General features: G+C 43.9%; 1 protein-coding gene across 7 annotated transcripts; it reads right to left on the minus strand.

The window, feature by feature from the left end:
- Positions 1 to 182: 182 nt before the first annotated feature.
- Positions 183 to 24,925, minus strand: LDAF1 (lipid droplet assembly factor 1). 7 transcript variants are annotated; one of them, XM_058711576.1, is made up of 5 exons: positions 24,775 to 24,925; positions 21,982 to 22,181; positions 13,909 to 14,077; positions 11,774 to 11,912; positions 183 to 2,614 (listed from the first exon to the last, which is right to left on the minus strand). In XM_058711576.1, exons 2-5 carry the CDS (start codon positions 22,075 to 22,077, stop codon positions 2,569 to 2,571), a joined length of 450 nt encoding a protein of 149 aa, XP_058567559.1. In that variant the 5' UTR covers positions 22,078 to 22,181; positions 24,775 to 24,925; the 3' UTR covers positions 183 to 2,568. The 7 variants fall into 7 exon arrangements, with proteins under 7 accessions (XP_058567559.1, XP_058567558.1, XP_058567560.1 ...); XM_058711575.1 differs by lacking the exon at positions 183 to 2,614 and adding an exon at positions 5,011 to 6,733; XM_058711569.1 differs by lacking the exon at positions 183 to 2,614 and adding an exon at positions 9,270 to 9,787.
- Between the last annotated feature and the right edge of the window lie 19 nt (positions 24,926 to 24,944).

Below are 24,944 nucleotides of genomic sequence, written 5' to 3' on the forward strand. Positions count from 1 at the left end.
CTTGTTACGAATGCACATTAACAATGCACATTAATGGATGCAAGTTAACATTTGATGTGTGAGTCAAAAGCTTCTTCCAGTTAGCGCTACTCCCTGCTGGCCCAGCTTCATATTGCCTGAACGTGAGCTCCCTCTTCTGGCTCAGAAATTAAGCGCTTTCTTTAGGAAACACTTCTGATCCATTTGTTTTTTTTTTTTAAGGGTTTCAAATGGGGCTTGAAGCTAGCTCCAGCACCTAAACAGGGGCATAAGGGCTGTTTTTTTTTTTAAGGGTTTCAAATGAGGCTTGAAGCTAGCTCCAGCACCTAAACAGGGGCATAGCATATGTATAGGACCTTGAGTCTCCTCCCGCGTTTTGGAAACTTGAACAATGCCGACAGCCAGCCTTGTCATTTCTGCTTTTTTTGGTAATATTTATTTATTTATTTATTTATTTTAATTTTTTAACGTTTTATTTATTTTTGAGACAGGGAGAGACAGAGCATGAACAGGGGAGGGTCAGAGAGAGGGAGACACAGAATCTGAAACAGGCTCCAGGCTCTGAGCTGTCAGCACAGAGCCCGACACGGGGCTTGAACTCACGGACCGAGAGATCATGACCTGAGCCGAAGTCGGACGCTTAACCGACTGAACCACCCAGGCGCCCCAATTTTTATTTATTTTTGAGAGAGAAAGAGAGAAAGGCAGACAGAGAGAGGGAGACCCAGAATCCAAAGCATGCTTCAGGCTCCCAGCTGTCAGCACAGAGCCCAACGCAGGGCTCGAACCCACGAACTGTGAGATCATGACCTGAGCTGAAGTTGGAGCTTAACCGACTGAGCCACCCAGGTGCCCCATGTCATTTCTGCTTTAACAACAAAGCAGGGAGAGATGAACAAACAGTGCCTGACCTAGCAGGCTGGTGATGGGCTAGTCACCAGCCAGCCCTGAGACCTCTGGCAAACTGTTGGCCCAGTTTCCTCTTCTGCCAGCTGATGAGTATGGCATGAAGTTGGAACAGAGTGACCTTGCAAAACTGTTGTGAAAGGTCAAAAATAGTAATCGATGTGAAAGGTCTTTGAAAACCTGAAATGTTTGTTTCACAAACATGAAGGTGTTTTCCTGATGCCATTACTGTAACTGGCTGCTCTAGCACAGACCTGGCCAACTCCAGTCTCTGATCCCAGATGAACTGTGCCTTGCTTGGCCTAATGCTCTTAATTCTCATTATTTGTCTACATCAAGATTTCTCAACCTTGGCACCAACATTTGGGCCCAGATAATCTTTTTGTAAGGAGGTGTCATATGCACTGTAGGATGGTTAGCAGCATCCCTGGCCTCAACCCACCAGATGCCAGTCTCACCCCCTCTTCCAAACACACACAGTCATGACAATCAAAAATGCCTCCAGATGCTGCCAGACTATAACAGGCTATAGATCCAGACTTCTTGATCTTTGTAGTCAATGGAAAATGTTGTTCAGGGGCTTCTATGTATAAGGTTATAGGCTACCCAAAGTGAATAGACAGACTTTGTTTCCATCCCCAGAGCACTGGTGGAGAGGAGGCACGTAAGCAGGGTGGGAGGAAGGACAAATGCAAGAGAATAGCACCAAACAAGAGACAATTTCGTTGAGCAAGGGTATAATTGTTCCACTGTGTTGTAGCACTTTTATAATCTAGAGATCACTTGCCTCCACCTCCCAAAGATTCTGGGTGGGTAGCATTCTCACTACAGACTGAGGAAGTCAACACACAGAGAGGTTGTCACTTGCTCACCATGCCTGGTCCACAAGGGCTGTACATATAAAGACAGTGCACACAGCAAGACATGACTTCAATTTAAGCTGGACTATGGAAGGTGGAAATGTTTCAAAAAGGGAGGTTTGGAAAGGGGATGCCCAACACCATTGATTTTCAACTTTTCTGCCACACACATGATGGATAGTATCCACCCTAACGACACACCCAAGAGGCACACCAAATTTGTATGTAATCCCTACCCCCTTCCTTTCCTTCAGGAAGGCAAAGAAAGCACTTTAATAATTCGTAGTTGTCACAGCTCTTACCAATCACTCAGTGTGTGTGTGTGTGTGTGTGTGCGTGCACGCATAATTTAATCACTCAGGATATGTGTATGCATGCACGCACAGGGGTTCTGGGGGATGTCATGGCATAGGTAAGGTTACTCTCAAATTCTACGTCCTCTCTCTAGCTCCACCTTTTCTCTCCTGCTCAAGGAAGCACAGCAGAACCTCATGAAAGTACCGTTAGTCATTCTCAACCTTCTTGGGACAACTCACACCTGATCTGCCTTTGCCAGAATGCCGCAACTTCTGGGCTCAATCTCCCTTTTTTTTCTCTCTTTTCCAACTTCTATTTAAATTCTAGTTAGTTAACATACAGTGCAATATCGGTTGCAGGAGTAGAATACAGGGATTCATCACTTACCTATGACACCCTGTTCTACACGGAGCAGACTGCAGAAGTTGCACACAAGTGGTAGTTGAAATGGTTACTTCAATGGGGACAATTTTAGGGGAAGCCAATCACTCACATTCCGTTTCATGAAACCGGCGATCTCTGGAGTTCAGTGACACGGCAGCAAAGGATGTGGGTACGGTCGCAGACGGCATCTATTAGGGCATGGGTCCAAATTTCAGAAGGCCTCAAAGGCAGGTTGGAGGAGTGGATATTGAACAGTACACGGGTTACACAGGTGGGTTTTGTAGTCAGGCAGACTGGGCTTGAGTCCCACCTGTTTCTGGGTGCCCTTAAAACAGTTTAACCACTCAGTCTTTTGGCTTCTTCATCTCTAAAATGGGTGGTAGTGAGGATGGACTGAAAACGTGTATTGATTTGTAGAGGTTTCATGAAAGTCACAGCTTTCATGCTCTGAGGGCAAATTACCTTTCCAAATGAGCCACACATTGAACTGTATCTAAAAAGCAGGCACCTTTTGAATAATGGGTGAGTCCTAACATTCCTCCAAGCTTGGCTAACAATAGGCCTCTTACACGTTCCTGTTGCACTGTTTTAAATGATGGTGCACTGTGCATTTTGACAACTGTGCCTTATGGGCCCGTTCTATGGCAGGCACTCTGCTAGGTTCTGTACGTTATTTTACTTTGTTTGATTGGCAAAAGCCTTGGGCTCCAGGCAATATTATGGGGAGCCTGAATTGCAAAGCTATGATTAGATGCCACGTTTCTTGGCAGAATTATTGAGTCAGTTCTGCTCTAAACCTTAGTTTCACTTCTAAACTCCAGAGGCTGATGCATACAAAAAATGAGAAGCCAGCAGGGGCAGCTTGTGATGGGTCTCACTCAAGTGTAGTGGGAAAGCACCTTGTACTTGCAGAGTTTGAAGTAAGGATGTTTATATAATCGGAAATGTGTTTTAAAATGATCTCTTGGGGGGCGCCTGGGTGGCGCAGTCGGTTAAGCGTCCGACTTCAGCCAGGTCACGATCTCGCGGTCCGTGAGTTCGAGCCCCGCGTCAGGCTCTGGGCCGATGGCTCGGAGCCTGGAGCCTGTTTCCGATTCTGTGTCTCCCTCTCTCTCTGCCCCTCCCCCGTTCATGCTCTGTCTCTCTCTGTCCCAAAAATAAATAAAAAAAAAACAAAAAAAAAAAAAAAAAAAAAAAAAAACGTTAAAATGATCTCTTGGCTACTCCTAAGAGACCATCTCATAAGATGTCTGTGTAAAGCTCTCAGCACTGAAAATACTCCCAAACATTATATCCTCAGCCCAGACCTACACTCTAAGCCAACAGTCTACTTGATTCATCCTATTGGTGTTAAAGGCATATCTGACTTAATATAAGCAAAGCAGATTTTGAATATTCACCCAGTCCCCACCTCAGATAGTGTCTTTGTCTACCCACCAGCTCAAGTTTAAAAAAGTTAGGTGCCATCCTTATGCCCCCCTTTCCTTCATCACCCACATGCAATCTACCACCAGATGCGGCTCTCCAAGGGAGGGAGGTCTCCATTACCTCCATCCCAGTGTGGTGCCACAACCATCCTCTGCTCTGGGCCTCTGGAGACCTAAATGGCTTTCAGCTCCCAACCCACTGCCTATAGAGTGATCTTTTAACATCCAAGTCTATGTCCCTCTAAACTTTATGGTCTTCCCTTTACTCATTGGTGTAAATTTCTTACTATATGGACCACTGCACGATGGACTCCTATCTCTTTCATCTACCCTTTGCTTACCAGGCCCAGCCACACTGACATTTCGATTTTTCCAGTCTCTGGGCCTTTGTGTCCCTGTGCCTTCTGCTGGGAACACGCAGCCCCAGCTCATGGCATGGCAGTAACTTCTCATTCTTTGGTTCAGAGAAGAAATCCCTGCTTGCTGTGACTAAACTGGCCTCCCACAGTTATTTATCACCCTTTACTTTCTTTGATATGCTTGTCACAATCTAATACTTTGTCTGCTTGTTGTAGCAGGTAGACTCTAAGGTAGAGCCCATGATCCCAACCTGTGGTACACATGCCTTTGTGCGATCCCATCCTTTCAAGTGTGGTTGGGACCTGTGATTGCTTCTAACCCACAGAATACAGTGAAAGTGACAAGATGTACGTGATTATGCTACATAAGAATGTAATGTCTGCCCTGCTAAGAGACTCTCTCTCTCAGTGGCTTTGAAGAAGCAAGCTGCCAGGTGTGAAGTTCTATATACATTGCACGGGACTGGATGCTGCCAGTGACCATGTGGGCTTGGATGTGGATCCTTCCCCAGGTGAGCCTCAAATGAGAACCTAGCCCTGGCAACACTGTGTTTGTAGTCTTTCAAAGGACCCAGCTGAACCAGGACTCCTAACACACTGAAAATGTGAGTTAACATATGCTCTTTTAAGTCTATAGTTTGTGGTAAACTGCTATACAGCAACATTTAATACACTTGTTAAACAACTCCTGTGTTAGAAAGTGAACTTCAGGACTGGGGACCTTTTCATTTTTCCATTACTGAAGCCTCAGAACCCAGCTGGGTACATACCATAGACAGAAAATAGCAGACCCTTGCATGAAGAAAAGAAACATTTAATAAATACCAACTGTTAATACTGGCAAGAAAGGGCACCTCTTGTTCTCAAGTAGAGGTAAAACCACCTTTAGGGACAGGCATGACAGTCAAGGGATTCAGAAGTTTCCAGATGAAGGCCTTTATGCCCTATCATAAGTAGCAGGCTTATTATTTTAGTTTGCCCAGTAAATATTTCCTCTCCTTCTCATATTCTTTTGGGAGTATGCACACCATCCTATGTGAAACCAGTGGACCTGACCTAAACCATCCCTGGTTCCCATGAACCTATGTCCCAGCCCTGCCCTATCAGCAGAGTCTAACATCCTGGCCACTGTGATTGGTTCAGGGTTGCTCACATGACCCAAGTCTGTCCAATCAGAGCCAAGCCCAGAACATCTGCTTGTACTGTTGGAAAAGAGCAGCTTTCTTACCAGTGCAGAGTGCTGACTGTAAGGTTGATGTAAAGCCAGAGTTGCTGGGACCCCAGGTAAGGAGGGCCTGACTGGAAAAGGAGCTCACAAGGAGGAAAGTAGGGCTGAGGGATGAAGGGAGAGAGATGCCTCAAAGCACCACTGGATCCGGCAGTACCTGAAAATCTAACCCCTGGCTTTTTAGTTGAGTGAAATGAACTTCCCCCTTCTGCGCCCCACTTTTTAAAGCCACTTTGGGTGGAGTGTCTATCACAAACCCTATTACCTGGGATCTGACATGAAATCAACAGAGAAGGAATAAGCAGGTATGATGTCTTGGGGGTGAAATAAAGAGTTAAGAAGCTCGTCTAGATAAATATTTAATAAAATGCCACAGCAGACCACTGAAGTAGAAATCCCATGGGATTTTAAAAGTTTGTGTAATCCTTTAGCATTGCCATAGGACTTTTTACAGATGTGGCTTAACAAGTTCCTTAAAACAATACAAAAGTGTCAAGTGCAAGTATTTTAGAAATTAACAGCACTTAACAGTACTCAACGTGGGAACTAAGCCTTTAGACTTTTTCAAAAGTGCCCTTGGCCATAAAGTTAACTTTGGACTGTATTTTCCAGCTTTGTCTGAGAGGCCATAATTACCAAATTTTGCTAGTTTTTCTGATACAAAGCTAATAAGGCAGAAGAATTTGTTCTGTTTTCGATCACTTTTGCCACCTCGTTTCAAGGAAGTGAAGAAATAAACAGCTTCCTCATTTCAGAAAGAAAGAAAAAAAGAAAGGAAGCAAGGAAGGAAGGGGAGGGAGGGAAGGAAGATAGAAGAAAAAAAAAAGAAACCATAGTTGCTCCAGTTGGGCCCTTGGACACAAGATTGGAGTCTTAGGGGTCAAGCTGCTGGCTGTAAGGAGTGGGGCCAAAGTCAAGACTGCACACTGGAGAGGAGTGAAAGGTGGGAGGAGCTGCCAAGCCACTGCAATTTTCAGCTAATTCTCACGTGAGGGTGGGTCAGCCAACAGGACCACAGGGACTCAAGAGCAACTGATCACCAAGTGGCCTCAAGTTGCCCCCGCAGGATCCTACAAATAAGAGAAAAGGCTAGAGGACACATACAGGGAGTGTTTGACCACCCAGCCCCCTTCTGAGTCAATCCTAAGGGTTGAGTATGATCCACAGACTTCGAGAAGTGCTTGCAAAAAGCTCTGGCTTCGCTCAGCCGATCATTCCTGGTAGAGCCCCTCTAAGTCTGCGGACTTCATAGCAAGCTGACAGTCGCCACCGGAGTTTTGTTGTGTTAACAGTCTGTTTGGTAACAAGAGGAAATGGTTAGCCCTACGGCCTCTTTATTTGTTTATTTTTTATTTTTTGAAATGTTTATTTTTGAGAGAGAGAGACAGAGCATGAGTAGGGCAGGGGCAGAGAGAGAGAGACACAGAATGTAAAGCAGGCTCCAGGCTCTGAGCTGTCAGCACAGAGCCCGACGCGGGACTAAAACTCACCAACAGTGAGATCATGACCTGAGCTGAAATTGGATGCTTTAACCGACTAAACCACCCAGCCACCCCATGTTTATTTATTTTTTAATGCTTATTTATTTTTGAGAAAGGAAGAGAGAGATAGAACATGAGTGGGGGAGGGGCAGAGACAGAGGGAGACAGAAAATCTGAAGCAAGTTCCAGGCTCTGAGCTGTCAGCACAGAGCCCCATGCGGGACTCAAACTCAGAAACTGTGAGATCATGACCTGAGCCGAAGTTGGATGCTTAACTGAATAAACTACTTGCCACCCCATGTTTATTTGTTTTTTTTTTTTAATTTAATTTTATTTTTTTAATGTTTATTTATTTTTGAGACAGAGAGAGACAGAGCATGAATGGGGGAGGGGCAGAGAGAGAGAGGGAGACACAGAATTGGAAGCAGGCTTCAGGCTCTGAGCCATCAGCCCAGAGCCCAACGCGGGGCTCGAACTCATGGACTGTGAGATCATGACCTGAGCTGAAGTTGGATGCTCAACCGACTGAGCCACCCAGGCGCCCCTGTTTATTTGTTTTTTAATGCTTATTTATTTTTGTGAGAGACAGAGAGAAAGAGAGAGAAAGAGAGAGAGAGAGAAAGAGAAAGAGAGAGAGAGAGAGAGAGAGAGAGAGAGAGAACGTGGGTGGGGGAGGGGCAGAGAGAGAGGGAGGCACAGAATCTGAAGCAGGCTCCAGGCTCTGAGCTGTCAGCACAGAGCCTGATGCGGGGCTTGAACCTATGACCCATGGGATCATGACCTGAGCCAAAGTCAGAGGCTTAACCAACTGAGCTACCCAGGCATAGGGCCTCTTTAAAGAGCTTTAATGCTGAGCATGCACAAAACTGAATACAGGACTTTCTTTGTTGGTTTGTTTTTAGCTGCTTCTTGAAACACCAGATTTGAGGCTTTACCATTTACAGATGGAAATTGAGGGCACAAGAGGTTAAAATGACTGAGTTAGGGGTAGGGATTATGGCCCTTCCCTCTATTCTAATTTGGACACTGCATTTTCTCAGTGTATTGTTCACATTCTCGCAATAATCCAGTGATTGTTGGAGTAGCCCTATTTTACCAGTGAAAGAAAACTGAGAACAGAGAAGTTAAGCAGCTTGTTCAAGATCACACAGCTAAAAAATGGCAGAGCTGGGATTGAGACCCATATCTTCTGATTCCAATTAATCCGCTGTTTCTTGACATCTTCAACAGAAGAGAGGTAGGGGGCAAAAAGGAAGACAAATAGGGCTTTTTTAGCCCCTGTGATGGCAAGTTTCTGAGGGGAGTGAGAGTGGAGATAGCATTATCGATATTAAGTGCATCTATAGATTATCTTTGAATTTCAAATACCTTTGCCAACATGGACACCCCAGTGCAGAAAACTGTGGCATACACCAGAGTTTGGCTGACCAACACAGCTGAGAAAACAGCACTCCATCTCACAGCCTCCTTGCCAGCTTAGAACAGCCAACTGACACAATTCTAGCCAAGGAAGTCAGCTTGGGCAGGATGGGGAGAGGTCCTAGGAAAAACTGCACTTACTTGATAAAAATGGTCAGACTCAAGTGGTGAGGGAGGTCTCATTTTTTTTTTCTCCCTTCATCCTGCCTTGAATGTTCTTGGTGTAGCCAGAGCCACAACAGCTTTCTTGTGGCCATGAGGTCACAAACCAATGGGCTAAGCATGGCAACACCAAAAGACATAAGGTGGCTGGTATGTAGATGACACCATGCAGTTAATCCATTTTCTTAAGGACATCTTACAGTTTTATTCCCTTTTTTCTTTTTCAAAAATTTTAGCTGCATATTATCTTTTGTTTTAAGGTCAAGATCCCATTTGCATCATGGAATAAAGTGAACAGTTCCTCTTTCTTCCCCCCTATGCTTTGGAACATTCAGTAAGAGGTTTCTTGAGTTTAAGAATTCACTAGTGCAAGGGTTTTCAGGTGACAACTATTTTCATAGTAATATAATATGCTCAATGCCTTTGTTGCTCTCATTCTCCACAAAGGAACAGTGGAGTGTTTTTTTTAAGCTTATTTTTGAGAAAGAGAGAGAAAGCATAAGTGGGGAAGAGGCAGAAAGAAAGGGAGACAGAGGATCCAAAGGGGGCTCTGTGCTGACAGCAGAGAGCTCGATGCGGGGCTTGAACTCACAAACCGTGAGATTATGATCTGAGCCTAAATCAGAAGCTTGACTGACTGAGCCACTCAAGTGCCCCAACAGTGGAGTTTTCACAGTATATGTGGAACATCTGCATGACTCCATGAACCAATATTCTCCAAATGAGCAATGCATGAAGTTAAAAAACACGCACCATAGAAGATCTAATAAAAGTGCAAGACAGACCAGTAGATTTTAATATAATGAACTACAAAAAGTCACATTTCAGTTAACCTTTGAGAAACTACCACATATTGAGTTTTCGTGTACTATCAAAGAACATCCACAGTCATCTGAAAAAGCTTTTCCTCTCTTTGTCAGTCACACATTTGTGAGGCGGGGGTCTGCAAAACCCAGCTGACCTCTATTAAGGAGACCTTAAAGATCTTTGTAACATGTAAAACAATGCCACTTACTTCATTTTGTAATGGGAAAATGTTACTTATAAAGATGTTATTTACATCAACTGGTAAAACTGCTCTTTTTAAAGGAATAAACATTTTTTGAATTTGTTAATTTCTACTACAGTAATTATTGGTACATTTAAACCACATGAACAAAAACTTGGGGAGATTCAGTAGTTTTAAGAAGGTAAAATGGGTCATTTTAAGAAGGTAAAAAGCTTGAGAACCACTGCCCTAATGAAAACAATCAGTCCAGGGGTCTTGGTTGGGAGGAGAAGAGGGCTGTAAGGAGATAAAGGAGAAATCTTGGGTATCTTTTTTTGTTTGTTTTTGAGAGAGAGAGACAGAGTGCGGGCAGAGGAGGAGTAGAGAGAGGGGGGCACAGAATCCAAAGCAAACTCCAGGCTCCGAGCTGTCAGCACAGAGCCTGACATGGGGCTCGAACCCACAACACTGAGATCATGACCTGGGCCAAAGTTGGATGCTCAACTGACTGAGCCACCCAGGCATCCCTCTTGGATATCTTTTTACTCTCTTTGTTGACAAGTAGGTGGTATTCAGGTTTTGCTACTTCCTGCGGTATAGCAGAGCAGGGTTCAGAGGTGGGGAGAAATTTTGGCTCAGAAACATCAGCTTTAATAAGCCAAATTTTGGCTAATATTTTTCCTTTTATCTCCTTTGAGACTGATAGTCATCAAAACAATTTAGAGAAGCTGAATGTAACTCCAGAGACATCAACCAGGCAAGCCTGTGACAACCACCCCTGAGGTATTTTAAATTATACCTACTTCACATTTTATTTTCCAACATGAGTAACAAGAGGATAACACTTTGGTAAGAAGTTCAAGGGCTAGCCTATAGAAAAATAAAATTCAGGATGTAGGTTCTTTTAGGGCAAGGGTTGGCAAATCCCTTGGGCCAAATCTGGCCTGCTGCCTGTTTTTGTAAATAAAGTTTTATTGGAACACAGCCATGCTCACTTGTTTTCTTATTGCCTACATTGTTTTTTGGCTACAACAGCACAGGTGAGGAGTTACAACAGAGACCACATGGTCTGCAAAGCCTAAAATAAAGTATTATCATCTGGCCCCTTAAAGACATTGTTTGCTGACTCCTGTTTTGGAGTCACTTTGGAATCTTGGTTAAAAAGCTTCAGAGTTAAGTGATTTGTATTTAAGTCCCTTCTCCGCCACACTTTGCTTTGGGACTTGGCTTCATTTAGTTGTCATAGACTGGAGCTAGTACCTGCCTCACAGGATGGTTGTGAGGATTATATGAACTAAGGCCTGGAAAGCGCATAACAGAGTCCCAGGCACAGAGCAAGTGCTTGATGGGTAGCTGCTGTCATCAATTAAGCAAGAGCTTAAATGAAGCATAATGGACAGCCCACTTGGGACTTAGATTCTAAATTCATCAAGGAGAATGGATAGAAATCAAGTATTAAAAAAAAATCATCTCTAGGGGCTCCTGGGTGGCTCAGTCAGTTAAGCGTCTGACTCTTGATTTCAGCTCAGGTCATGATCTCATGGTTATGGGATCAAGCCCTGCACAGTACAGAGCCTGCTTGGGATTCTTTCCCTCTCTGCCCCTTCTGTGCTCTCACACACTCTCTCTCAAAATAAATTTAAAAAACATTAAAAAAAAATCTCTGAAAATCCCTTAGGAGGGCAGTCCATTATAGACAAACATACTGTCTTACACTAATCTCAGTATGTCTGGTTTTCCCTCTAGCATTTAAATACATCACTGTTCCTTCAGTGAAGGCCCAGATGAAGTGTAGCTGGCATTTAGGAGCCATAATGTAGGAACATAATCCATGTAATCAAACACAAGATAACACACTCAGTATGGTGAGATACACACACACACACACACACACACACACACTCTGAAGAGCAAAGGGAATGAAGACAGACTTTGGGAACAGCAGATTTGTGGCCCCCTGCATCATCCTGAGGTACATGCATGCTGAGTATTTCCGGCTGCCCCCCTCAAAAACCCTTAATTTGAATTTTTGTAAATTTAATGGTATCTTTTAAAAGGAATTAGTAACAATTACTTCAGAGTTGCCATGACAACAAAATGAGTAATTGTGTGTGGTGGTTGTTTGAAACTCCATTGTAAATTCCCATGTGATGTCTGATGTATATGGAAACCTATAAGGAACACCTGCCTCTCACCATTTTACTAACCAAATAGGGTTAAGGTATTATTTGTGAAAATCCCCCAAATGGTAAAGATTAAATTATTGCACTGACATGTATTTACCTGGGAGAAAACCAGTAGTTGACAAGGCTGGAGACCATCACATAGGACACCATGATTGTCCCTGACATGACGAGTGACACAAAGCTCAAGCCACAGAGGACACAAAGCAGTGAGAGGCCACCCACAGAGATGACCAGTCCTAGAAGAAAGCATAGTTAGGAGAAGCATTCAGCTAAAACAGATTGAAAGCTACCAGACCCAAGGCCACTGTGCTTATGACAGTTAACAGACTTTTTAAGTGAGATTTCCCATAAAGATCCAGGTTTCCAGCATCACTTTAAAAGAAGGTAATCTAGGGGCACCTGGGTGGCTCAGTAGGTTTAGTGTCCGACTTCGACTCAGGTCATGATCTCACAGTTTGTGAGTTTGAGCCATGGGTCGGGCTCTGTGCTAACAGTTGAGAGCCTAGAGACTGCTTCGGATTCCGTGTCTCCCTCTCTCTCTCTGCCCCTCACCTGCTTGCTCGCTCGCTCACTCGCTCTCTCTCTCTCTCTCTCTCTCAAAAATAAATAAAACATTAAAAAAAGATTAAAAAAAAAAGGAGGTAATCTAACCACCCAAGTGGGCATCACTGCAAGGCAAATACCCTTTTCCTTGCCTTGGGAGTGGTCAAATAACTCAGGACTCCATCCTCATGGCTGCAGTGATATAATTTCAGGGACGGACCTTGCAAAGGAAGGAAATCAGACAATATAAATGGATGTGCTGCCTTTTTACAAAGATTTGCAAAATCCTGGATCCGTGTTTTTCCAAGTGTGGCCAACAACCACTATATCAGAATCAGATGCATCAGGAAGGCTTGTAAAATTTCGGATTTTTGGACCCTACTCCAGAACTACTAACGATCTCTGGATGAAGCCTAGAAGTCTGTATCTTCAAAAACACAAGTAAGACTTAAACACACTCAAGTTCCAGACTACTGTTCTAAAGGCTTTATATATGCTGTTCCTCCTGTTTAGAAAGTCTTTACTTCCCCAAAGGAAACAAGAGTTGTTACAGATCTGTAAATCCTGTCCTCTGTTAAACTTTGCATGATACACCAAAATGCAGTGGTTCTCTTCCCCTCCTTAAATTTACTTTTGCTACAGTACTCATTCATTCCTCCACTCATTCATTCATCCATCTCTCTATCCGTCAATATTTAGTGAACAGCTACTCTGCCAGGCTGTATTTTGCTCATCTGCCTATGATGCTCACTTTCTCCTTTGAATATAAATTGCCTTATCCACAGTTCCCCGGGCAGGGAAACAACTCTGCGTGATCTTAACCCTGGGAAGTCGTAGGATAAATCAGAGGTGATTGCCTGACCCAATGGCAACCACCTCTTTGGCCAGTATTTTGTGATTTGTGATCTGATATGAAAAGGCAAACTGAGCTGGTCAGATCTGCCTTCTCAGTAATTTTATCTTAGCAACAAAAGGAGAAGTTGACAGCTGGCAGTGTGACTTCAGGAGGAAAGGTGGGGAAGAGGAAACATTACCACCTAGCAAGGTACCTGGCATGCAACGGATATTCAGTAACTAGTTGTGAAATAGACTGTTACTATTCATGTAGAAGCTACTAGGTTTCATGGGCTGAGCTAAATACTTTATGGAACTATGAATTTTAATCCTTACAATAATGCTTTGAGACAGTTATTATATCATCCCCATTCTACATATGAGGAGTTTGAGGTTCAGAGAGGATAAATAACTTGTCCAAAATTGTGTTGGTGGAAGTAGGATTCTTTTAAAAAAAAAAAAATTTTTTTTTAACGTTTATTTATTTTTGAGACACAGAGAGAGAGAGCATGAACAGGGGATGGTCAGAGAAAGAGGGAGACACAGAATCTGAAACAGGCTCCAGGTTCTGAGCTGTCAGCACAGAGCCCGACGCGGGGCTTGAACTCACGGACCACGAGATCATGACCTGAGCTGAAGTCGGACGCTTAACCGACTGAGCCACCCAGGCGCCTCTGTGGAGGTAGGATTCTAATGTGGACTCCAGAGTCCATCTTTTAACTACTCTGACAATCTGCCTTGGTCATTCTGATTTTTTCAATAAGAGGAAACTTTGATATCAGTGGCAGGTGCCAAATAAATACTGTGCTCCCATTTGAATCATTTTCCAAGGGGGTGAATAGATGAGCAGGATACCTTCCAGTAAAATGACTCCCACAAGAGCAGCCAGGGAGGTAAGCACCACAAGGAGCAGGAAGAATCCAACAGGAATGGCTGACACAGCAACAAACACCAGCATAGTGAGGGCCAGAAAAGGATGCCTGTCCAGGTACTGACCCACCGGAGACTTCATAAAGGCAACCACCTGCAGGCAAAGGAGAAAGAGCCAGGATTAAACGCTACGTCTGACCCCCAGGTTGATGGACCCACCTGAGCTGCAGGAAGTATATAAGCAAAGGCCATGAAGTTGGATGGCTCATAAGTAATGTAACAAGTCAGCAACACTAACAATTTTCCCAAGACATGAGTCACCCTGGCAACAGCTTAAGGTAGCTATAGGCAGATGGCAGGTTTGAGGGTCATAAGACTTTAAGTCTTATGAAAGTAGGAAAGACCTGGTCATGGCTCTACCGCTTAACACACACCCTCTCAGAAGAGGCCCTCAGCATGTGTACACATGGATGTAAAGTACACACCATTTGTCTCCTACTTCACAGCTGAAGTTTCATAGTTGAGGCCACTGAGGCACAGAGAGGTTAAGTCCTAGCTACTTGGCATCACCTGGGAGCTTGTTAAAAATGCAACATCTCAAGCCCTCCCCCAGACCTGCTAAATCAGATGATTTTTTTTTTAATGTTTATTTTTGAGAGAGAGAGAGAGAGAGAGAGAGAGAGAGAGAGAGAGAGAATGAGCAGATGAGGGCAGAGAGAGAGGGAGATAGAGGATCCAAAGTGGGTTCTGCGCTGACAGCAGAAAGCCTGATGCAGAGCTTGAACTCAGGAACCGTGAGATCATGACCTGAGGTGAAGCTGGGTGCCTAAACGATTGGGCCACCCAGGAGCCCCCATACCCCAGATGTTGATTTTTTTTTTTTTTTAATTTTTTTTTCAACGTTTTTTATTTATTTTTGGGACAGAGAGAGACAGAGCATGAACGGGGGAGGGGCAGAGAGAGAGGGAGACACAGAATCGGAAACAGGCTCCAGGCTCCGAGCCATCAGCCCAGAGCCTGACGCGGGGCTCGAACTCACGGACCGCGAGATCGTGACCTGGCTGAAGTCGGACGCTTAACCGACTGCGCCACCCAGGCGCCCCCAGATGTTGATTTTTAATGAGATCCCAGGTGACTCGTACGCACATTAAAGTCTGAGAACCAATGGCATTTGCCTAGAGTCACGCGGTTTCCAAGTGGCAAAATCTAGGCATCCAAAGCTGAATCTCTTCATTCTGAATGTCTAATGCGTGCAATGGCTTCACCTTGTTAGGAAAAAATGCTTTTATGTCATCAACTTGGATACCACAGTCAGGACATAGTCCGATGACACCTGCAAGCTTATGCTGTATTAATAAACAAGCTAACTTCCTTCACCAGGCAAAAGGGTTTTTTTTGGATCTGGCTCAATGGGGAAGGGCCGCTTTAATAGAGAACTGGCCCTAGACAACCCCACAAGGATGGGCTTCGCCCCTCTTCTTAAGCCCCATGCTGTCTCCTCACTACTGACATGTTGGTTCCAGTTCCCTTACAATGTTCCATCAAGAACTTTTCCCCATCAAAACTGGTCCTTCCCAGGTCTCATTCCTCAGTGCCTTACAGGCCAGCAGCTGAAATGAAGAGGAAATTCAAGCTACAGTGATCGTGGATGCCACTACACAAAACACATGTACCTCTTAATGACTCCAATAGTGGGGATCTGGAGGCAAGCTAGAAGGCAATAGGGTTTTGCAGTTGAAGTTGATAGTGATCAAAATACAGTGCTCATGCTGCTTAACCAGAAAAGGCTGTTGTTCCAAGAAGCCACTGCCCTTGGTCTTGGGGCTTCAGCACTGCTTCCTTAGAACTCTCCAGGCATGAACAACTTCACTTCCTGTGAGGCCACAAAAATGGCACAATGCCCACTAGCTATACTGCCTCTAGCTCCTCCTGAGAAAAGCTATCAGATTTGGCTATTCAACTTCTCTAGCCAGAGGTGACTATAGTAGGAATGCGAGCTCACATAATCAGAACCCAATGAGATTCTCCTGTTAAGTCAGCTGAAGGTGAGAGAACGGGTCACGGGAGTGGGGCTGGTCCCTGGATCTGTCTTAAGTCCTGATTGTTTCCAGCTGTAGTCCACATATATTCTTATTAACTCCTCCAACCACCCAAGGCATCATCTGACAGACTGAACTGTTCTCTCTGACCCTTATAATCAAGAGACCCAGTAACCACAGTGGGGAGATGAGGCTGGAACACCTGAATGCCAGGCTCATGAGTTTACACCTGGACCATCCAGCACAGTAGCCCCATGTGGCCACTGCAGACTTGAAATATGGCTGATGAACTAGGTTTTTAACTTAGTTTAACTTAAATTTAAAAATGGATATATGCTTCAGTCACAGGAATATTTTTAATTACATTTCAAATAGGTCAGGTAGGTTTCAAATAAATTTTCAAATGTAAATTTCATGAAATCTGAAGAGATCAAGTATTTTCTTTTTTTTTTTAATGTTTATTTATTTTTGACAGAGAGAGACAGAGCATGAACAGGGAAGGGGCAGAGAGAGAGGAAGACACAGAATCCGAAGCAGGCTCCAGGCTCTGAGCTGTCAGCACAGAGCCTGATGCGGGGCTCGAACTCACAGGGCGTGAGATCATGACCTGAGTCGAAGTCGGACGCTCAACTGACTGAGCCACACAGGCGCCCTGAGATCAAGTATTTTCAATGGATATTTAGTACCTGAATTGAGATGTGCACTAAGTATATTAAAAAATGTAGACTGGGGTGGCTGGGTGGCTCAGTCAGTTGAGTGTCAACTCTTGGTTCCAGCTCAGGTCAGGTCAGGATCTCATGGCTGTGGGATCCAGCCCTGAGTCGGGCTCCACGCTAAGCATGGAGCCTGCTTGAGATCTCTCCCTCTCCCTCTCTCTCTCTCTCTCTCCTCCTCCTCCTCTGCCCCCCTTCCTTGCTCACGCTGGCTCTCTCTCTAAAATAAAAAAATAAACCTAAAAAAAAGTAGACTATCTCGTCACTAATTTTTTATATTATTACATATTGAAATGATATTGTTTTGGATATTTTGGGTTATATAAAATATATTATTGAAAGTAATTTCACATTTCTTTTCATGCTTTTTAATAGGACTACTAGCAAATTTAAAACTCTATACACACATTGCACAGTACTTCCACTGTAAAGCACTTGTTTAAACTTTATCTAGAAAAAAAACAGGAGGCAAACTGCTGGCATTTGAGCATGACTATGATATCATGAAAGCACTAATTTAAGATATATGAACCTGGCAGTCATGTGCAAAAGGCAATTATGAGAATTCGCCTGAAATCAGGCAAGAGACACTGATGGGCAAATCTAGGCTGATGGCAACATGAAAGTGGAATGACAAAAGAAAAATCAATAGGACTTGGGGACAGTTTGGCCTGGTGATCCAAAAGGAGAAAAGTAGGACTATTCTTCCAGACCCTAAGAGAATCTATTTTTTTCTTAGCCTCTTCTGAGTCTGGGCCCTGTGACCAACAAACAGAATCATTCAGATATGCAGAGAGACCATTTTAAGATGCAGTTAAGCCCAGCAATTGTCTTCCCCTAAGAAGTACGGCCCTACTTAGGCCAGTCTGTCATAGAAGAGGAGGATATGATTCAGTTACACCTAATAATAATAGAGGGGCAGCTGAGTCAGTTGAGCATCCAACTCTTGATTTCAGCTCAAGTCATGATCTCAGGATTGTGGGATCAAGCCCTGCAACAGGGTCCTGCTGAGCCTGCTTAGGATACTCTCTCTCTCCCTCTGCCCCTCTCCCCCACTCACTCTCTCTCTAAAATAAAAAAAGGAAATAAAAAAAAAAATAATAGAGAACATTGATTAAACACTCAGGCACCAAGCACGGTTTTAAGTGCTTTCAATGTATTTCCTCATTTATTTTCCCCTAAGACACTCACAGGCAGGTAAGGAGGAACTTTATTTAAATCCAGGGAATTGGAACATAGCAATTAACTTCTCATTCTCATGGCAATAGAGGGGGATACAATGGGAGGATGGAAAGTGGGACAGCTTATTATTCAGTAACATGAACTGCAATTTTCCATCCCTATCCTGGAAGCAGGCACATGTCATCCAACCTGGATTTTACAGGGAGGGTGCTGTGCTGAAGAACTCAGGAATGCCAGGCTGGGACAGACTAGCACTGTTATGTGCCAGGCTCTGTGCCACAGCTTTTCTAAACAGCTTCTGAGATCACCTCACAACAAACCAATGAGCCTAGCATTGCTTATTTTAGAGAAGAGGTGATGGAGATTCAAAGACCCTAAGCAACTTGCCCAAGGTCAAAGGAAATTTATTTTAAACTGCACACAATTTATTTTAAACCTGCCTGAGTATGGCAGGTTCCAAAGTAAGGGTGATGTGGCCAGTATTTAAGGACATGAAGGCTCCATATGGAACTGTTTAGGAGACAGGCCAATTCCCTGGTGTCAGAATGCAAAAGACAATCAGTGTCCCTTGCTACCAGAGAGAAGGAGGACAAAGGCATCGGATTATTTAAAACCACTGGTAAAGTACTGGTATCCAAAATCTATAAAGAACTCACCAAACTCCACACCTGAAAACCAAATAATCCAGTGAAGAAATGGGCAGAAAACATGAATAGACACTTCTCTAAAGAAGACATCCCGATGGCCAACAGGCACATGAAAAGATGCTCAACGTCACTCCTCATCAGGGAAATACAAATCAAAACCACACTCAGATATCACCTCACGCCAGTCAGAGTGGCCAAAATGAACAAATCAGGAGACTATAGATGCTGGAGAGGATGTGGAGAAACGGGAATCCTCTTGCACTGTTGGTGGGAATGCAAACTGGTGCAGCCGCTCTGGAAAACAGTGTGGAGATTCCTCCAAAAATTAAAAATAGATCTACCCTATAACCCAGCAATAGCACTGCTAGGAATTTACCCAAGGGATACAGGAGTGCTGATGCATAGGGGCACTTGTACCCCAATGTTTACAGCAGCACTTTCAACAATAGCCAAATTATGGAAAGAGCCTAAAAGTCCATTAACTGATGAATGGATAAAGAAATTGTGGTTTATATACACAATGGAATACTACTTGGCAATGAGAAAGAATGAAATATGGCCTTTTGTAGCAATGTGGATGGAACTGGAGAGTGTTATGCTAAGTGAAATAGGTCATACAGAGAAAGACAGGTACCACATGTTTTCACTCATATGTGAGATCTTGAGAAACTTAACAGAAGACCAAGGGGGAGGGGAAGGAAAAAATAAAGTTAGAGAGGGAGGGAGCCAAACCATAAGAGACTCTTAAAAACTGAGAATAAACTGAGGGTTGATGGGGGGTGGGAGGGAGGGGAAAGTGGGTGATGGGCATTGAGGAGGGCACCTGTTGGGATGAGCACTGGGTGTTGTATGAAAACCAATTTGACAATAAATTTCATATTAAAAATTAATAAATAAATAAAACCAGTGGTAAGGACAACTCCAAGGTGCTGGGTAACAGTTTCTCCCAGACCGCGGTCCCTGGGTGCCCACTGGTACGTGATTCAGAGGTTAGTTCAAAAACATCCCTCGTGGGCCAGCATGGGAGCAAAACTAGTTAGTCATAGCATCAGGGGGCATCTGCCCAGCCCATGTTCCTTCTCTCTTCCCACCTCTCTGAACACCGTCCCTTCCCACAATAGGGGTAGGCCCCTGGAGCCATGTTTCTCTCCACGAAATGAGAAGCCCCTGCCCAGCTGTCACCAACCTGGCCACAGGTGACTTGGTCAAGCCTGATCCTAGGAATCAGAGATTCCCAGAGAAGGCTCCTAAAGGGCTTCAGGGAGGGAGATATAGGGAGTTGAAGGTACCAGCCTGGGGAGTCACACTGGCGCATGTGAATGGAAGAGTCAAGAAAGCCAGGCTGTAGAGAGAGGAGAATGAAGGTGATGCACAAGGAAAAACGGTAACTGGAAGCAACATGAGCAACATGGCCCAAGAGAAGGTGTTGAGAGTTACCTCTAACCCCTGTTAGAGTTACCTCTAACCCCTGGCAGTGACCTGTCAGATCCTGATTCACTTCCCACCCTTGGCTTCTAAGATAGCCTCCCATTTCCAAAGTCCCAGCATGCCTCACTACTCGTTTGCTTAAGCTATTTTGAGCAGGTTTCTGACTCTCAGCCTAAAAGTAAGACAACAAAGACTTGACATTCCAGAGGCTTCCTAGAAGAAATGATGGGAGTTGTTTCACAAATACTCTGTTTAGAAGCCAATCTATTCTTTTCTGGAATTTAAAGGGCTGATTAACTCTGAGGAAAGGCTAAAACTTATTTGGGAGAAATAAATCATCTAAATATGCTCCAAACAAGTAGATGTTTCTGTAAATTATGCTTATGTCAATCTGATGGAAGGTTCTGTAATACCTTTTCTTACATTTTTGTTTTTTGTTGGTAATTTCACCATTCAAAATGGCAGAAATACTGTCTAGTGTTCTTAAGTGTAAGAAGGCTGTGATGTGCCTTAAGAGAAAATACTTTGTTCAGGCAAGATTTCTAGTGCTATTGGCCATGAGTTTAATGTTAACGAATGAACTATATATATATATATATATATATATATATATATGTATATATATATATATATATATATGTAACCTTCAAACAAAAATACACATGCAATAGTTTATGTATTTATCAATCGATGAGTATGTTGTGACCATACATTTGCCAGAGCCTAATCCTGTAGTTCCCCTGGAGAAATTGCGAATTCATTGTTTGAGGTGACCTCATAGAACTTAACTAACACATTTAATGAGAATCAAATGCACATGGAGATGAGCACAAGGACCTTTCCTACTAAGCTAACTTTTAGTAACAAGAGTCTCATCCTGCTGACTAGAAAGCTGCTTGGCCAATTTAAAAATAGCTTGGTAAATCCACCAAGAGGGCCAGAGGCATTTTGGGGTGAGTCCAGGAAAGATCGCTAGAGTATATTGTTCTAGACTGCAAAGTGGTAGCTCTTCAAATAGACCCTAGGGGAATTGTACTGTCTAATACAAAAAACAGATCACAAACTAGTTCATTTCATTACATATATGTATGTACCTTATGGGTATACTGCATGGGAAAAAAAAAAGTCTGGAGGGAAATACAACACAATGTTAATATTATCTCTGAGAACTGTTATTTTTTTTCCTGACAAAATGCTGAGTGACACATAGAAGAAGAAAGATAAAAATTCAAGAAAGCAGAATATACCATCTCAAGTCCCATTGCCATTGAATGGGTACTGAACATCTGAAAAGTGGCTAATTCAAATGGAGATGTGCCATTAAGTGTAAAATACACACTGGAGTTTGAAGACTTACTACAAAATAATGTAGAACGTTTCAATGACTTTTTTCATTAATAATTTTTTATAATGATTACATATTGAAATATTTAGATATATTAGACTAAATACATCAAAATTAATTTCACCTACTTTTTACTTTTTAAATGTGGCTACTAGAAAATTGTAAATTACATATGTGGCTCCTATCATACTTCTATTGGACACTGGGTTTCTAGTGGAAAACTGGACTCAAATCTTAAAGTAGGCTTTAGCCCCTCAGTCTCAAGATAACAGGACAAAATTAACAACAAAACAAAACAGGAAGGTATCTGTGGCAAAGACTGAGAGCTACCCTCTATATCTAAAGAACTGCATTTACCCCTAGGGGAGACCTGCAACTAAATTTTGGTCTATGAGATATAATTGGAAGTGCTGCCTGTGTGTGACTTCTAGGAAGACCCTTTAAATTAGAAGTGGCTTGCAAGTCTTTCTCCCCTTCCCTCCTCCATCCCATAGCCTGAAATGTGAATACAGTGGCTGATACTTTAGCAGCCATCTTGAACAATGAGTTTGAAGATCACAATTTAGGCATGTCAGAGTGGTGAATTAGAAAGATTCCTGACCTACTCCAAATTTCTTCTACCTCAGAGAGAAATAACCTTCTATGCTGTTTAAGCTGGTGTTATTTTGGGATTTTTCCATTACATATCCTGATTGGAAACTGACCTTTGAGTTATTCTGGATAGACTCAATCAGCAAAGACAGCTTCCTCTGCAGTTCCTGCAAGTCCTTTGAGGTACTCGGGAGGTCTTCTTTTGCCATCCTGAAACCCACTTCAGTCTCTTTACGGGTTAATTCTTCTATCTGTAAGCTGTCCAGGGCAGGGTGCAGTCGAATCTCTCATGTCACCCTGTCTCTTGCTGTCACTGGTGAAACAAGAAGTAACTTAAACCATTAGTAGTATTCACCTAGCCAGTTCAACAAAAGCTTCTACTATCCTCACGCATTGATGGTAGGTGTGCAGGCGGAGGGTAGCTTGGCCGTATGTATCAAAATTTCTAAGTGCACACACCTTCTTCCAACAATTCATTTTCCAGAATCTGAAGGAGATAATCAAATAGGTATATCAAAACATACAAAAAGGATGTGCAGTGCAATTGTATTTATAGTATGTAATAAGCAGCAAAACATTGGAAAGAAGCTAACTGTAAGAAATTGGTTAAATAATGACAAATTCATAAAATGGAGTATTCGTTACTTGTTAAAATGATAATGTGGAGGGGTGCCTGGGTGGTTTAGCCGGTTAAATGTGTGAATCTTGCTTTTGGCTCAGGTCATGATCTCACAATTTGTGAGATCCAGCCCTGCATCTGGCTCTGTATTGTCAGCACAAAGCCTGCTTGGGATTCTTTCTCCCTCTCTCCCTACCCCTCTCCACCCCCTTCAAAATAAACAAATAAACATTTTAAATAATGATAATATGGACATTTAGTGATATGAAAATACATCCATGGTAATAAGTAAAAAAAAAAATTACAAGATATCCCATACTGTTACGTAAACCTTAGTATTTTACGTCTATATTCCATAGTAAAATAAAAGACCTAGAAGGATATGTATCATATAATACCAAAATATTAATGATATTATCTCTGGGGGCTTACGTTTATTTTTTTTAGCCTGACAAACTGCTGCAAAGAAAGGTGAAAGGTGAAACACTATTTTAAGTCCCATTGCCTTTTTCCCCCCAGAAAGCTTTTCTTAAGCAATGATGGTGGTCAATTTCTTTATTCACTACCCACATTAACAGGTTGGCTCCCAATTACACAGCATCATAAATCATTCTCTATTTACTTGTAAATCTCCTAACACAGGTGCCTCAAGGGGAAACCTAGCTACAATATACTCCCTGACTCAACAGCCTTTAATTTCCAGGACTGTCCTAATCACATATAACTTATAAAACCAATTTGTTCAATTAGATATCTATTTTTTTAACCCTTACTGGATTTTCATACAAAAAACATATTGTTCTTATTTTGTATTTTCCAAAACTGTAGGGCTGAACACAATTTCTTCCTTACAAATGACCTCTTGCTACTGATAGTAAAAAAGCCTCAAAGATCCTGTCACAGTGGCCAAAATTAACTGAGTGATGCCGACATTTGTTTACCATATTGACTATACCACATGGTAATTATGTGAGTTAAGGGGGGAGGGGTTACTTACTAATACCACTAAGGCCTAGAATGAAAATTAAAGTCCATTTTAATTACCCCAGCTAGAGTGCTTCTGCTACAACCCCGTTTGTGAAACAGGAACGCTTTGCACAGTAAAGGACTAACCCCTCTACAGCCATATTCTGTCTTTGAAGCTGCTACTCGCACAGATTTTGGATTTGGGATGTTCCCAGGACTCAGCTCCCCTAATCTCATCTCTGCAGCGGGCAGAAACAAGCCCAGCTCCCCTTACTGGTCTCCAGAGGCCTTAGGGAACCCAAGGGCCACCCAGACCGGTTAGGGAAGTCCGATGGGAACCAGGGTGGGTAGAAGGCCGTGGGCCATTGCGGTGAAATACATCCACCTGGCTTCCAATCCCCAGACTGCCTAATCACTCACTCTACGGAGGGGTCTCCCCAGGCACTTAGAAGTTTCCAAACCGAAGGCGGCAATCTCTTAACCCTGCGCAGCCCGTAAATTACCTGCCTTCTCCGCCTTCCCGGCTGACCAAAGAGATCACTAACCAACCTTCCCGTCCCCCTCCCCCAGCCATGGCTCTTCCACTCCCGCCCCTCCCGGGGCTAACGGCCACCCGGAGCGTTCCAGCTAGAAGGGAAAGGGGGAGCGTCTCTTTTTGGGGAAAAGGAATGCGGGGCGCCTCGGGCCTACCCATGCCGCTTCACCCATCAGCTTCCAAGTCTCTCAGCCTTCGAAGCCGCGAGGGGGAGGAGGCGCCCTGCTTCTAGGGATCCATGGGCATTGGGGGAAGCGGCAAGGATGCAGGTGGAGAGGGTGGTCCGCCTACGAGAGAGCACGGAGGCTGAGAAAGGGAAGTTCAGGGGCGATTGGAGTACTCTTGTCATTAATTTGGGGGAAAAGAATACACCTTTGTTACTTGGAGCTCCCCTCTCTGCAGTGACAAGGGAGAGGGTCCCTCGGTAGAGAGGAGGGACCCCTTGAGAAGGAGGGCGCCCATTTTCATTAATCCTGCGGAAAGGGTTTAGGACTCCCCCAGCCAGGTTTCCCCAAGGGGCAGGGTCTCGGGGGTGGGATGGGACTGGCAAGCCTGTTATCAAATCTAGTGGTGGATGTGAGGGTGTGTGTGCACTCCGAGCCCGTTTTAAGGTTTCGAAGGGGTAAGACGTCCCTTTTCACTACACAGCGGACAGGGGACCACACCGCAAGGCACCCACTGCCTTCTCATTTGCCCTTCCCCGCGAGGGGGTCTAGCCAGCCCAGGCATGCTGTATCCTACCACCCAAGCTTCGAGCTCTCACCAAGGCTCGGCGGCTACACTTACCGGTGTCTGCGACCGGAGCTGAGGGAGATGGGAAGAGGGGGAAAGGTAAAGGAGGAGGAGGAAGGAAGGTTCTTCGGCACTGGCGGGAGCTGCAGCCGGCTTCCTGCCCAGTCCCGGCCTGCCACCTCCCTGCGCCGCGTCCCGCCCCTTCTCCGCCCTCGCCCCGCCCC

This window comes from Neofelis nebulosa, chromosome 18, assembly GCF_028018385.1.
Source record: "Neofelis nebulosa isolate mNeoNeb1 chromosome 18, mNeoNeb1.pri, whole genome shotgun sequence".
Lineage (NCBI taxonomy): Eukaryota > Metazoa > Chordata > Mammalia > Carnivora > Felidae > Neofelis > Neofelis nebulosa.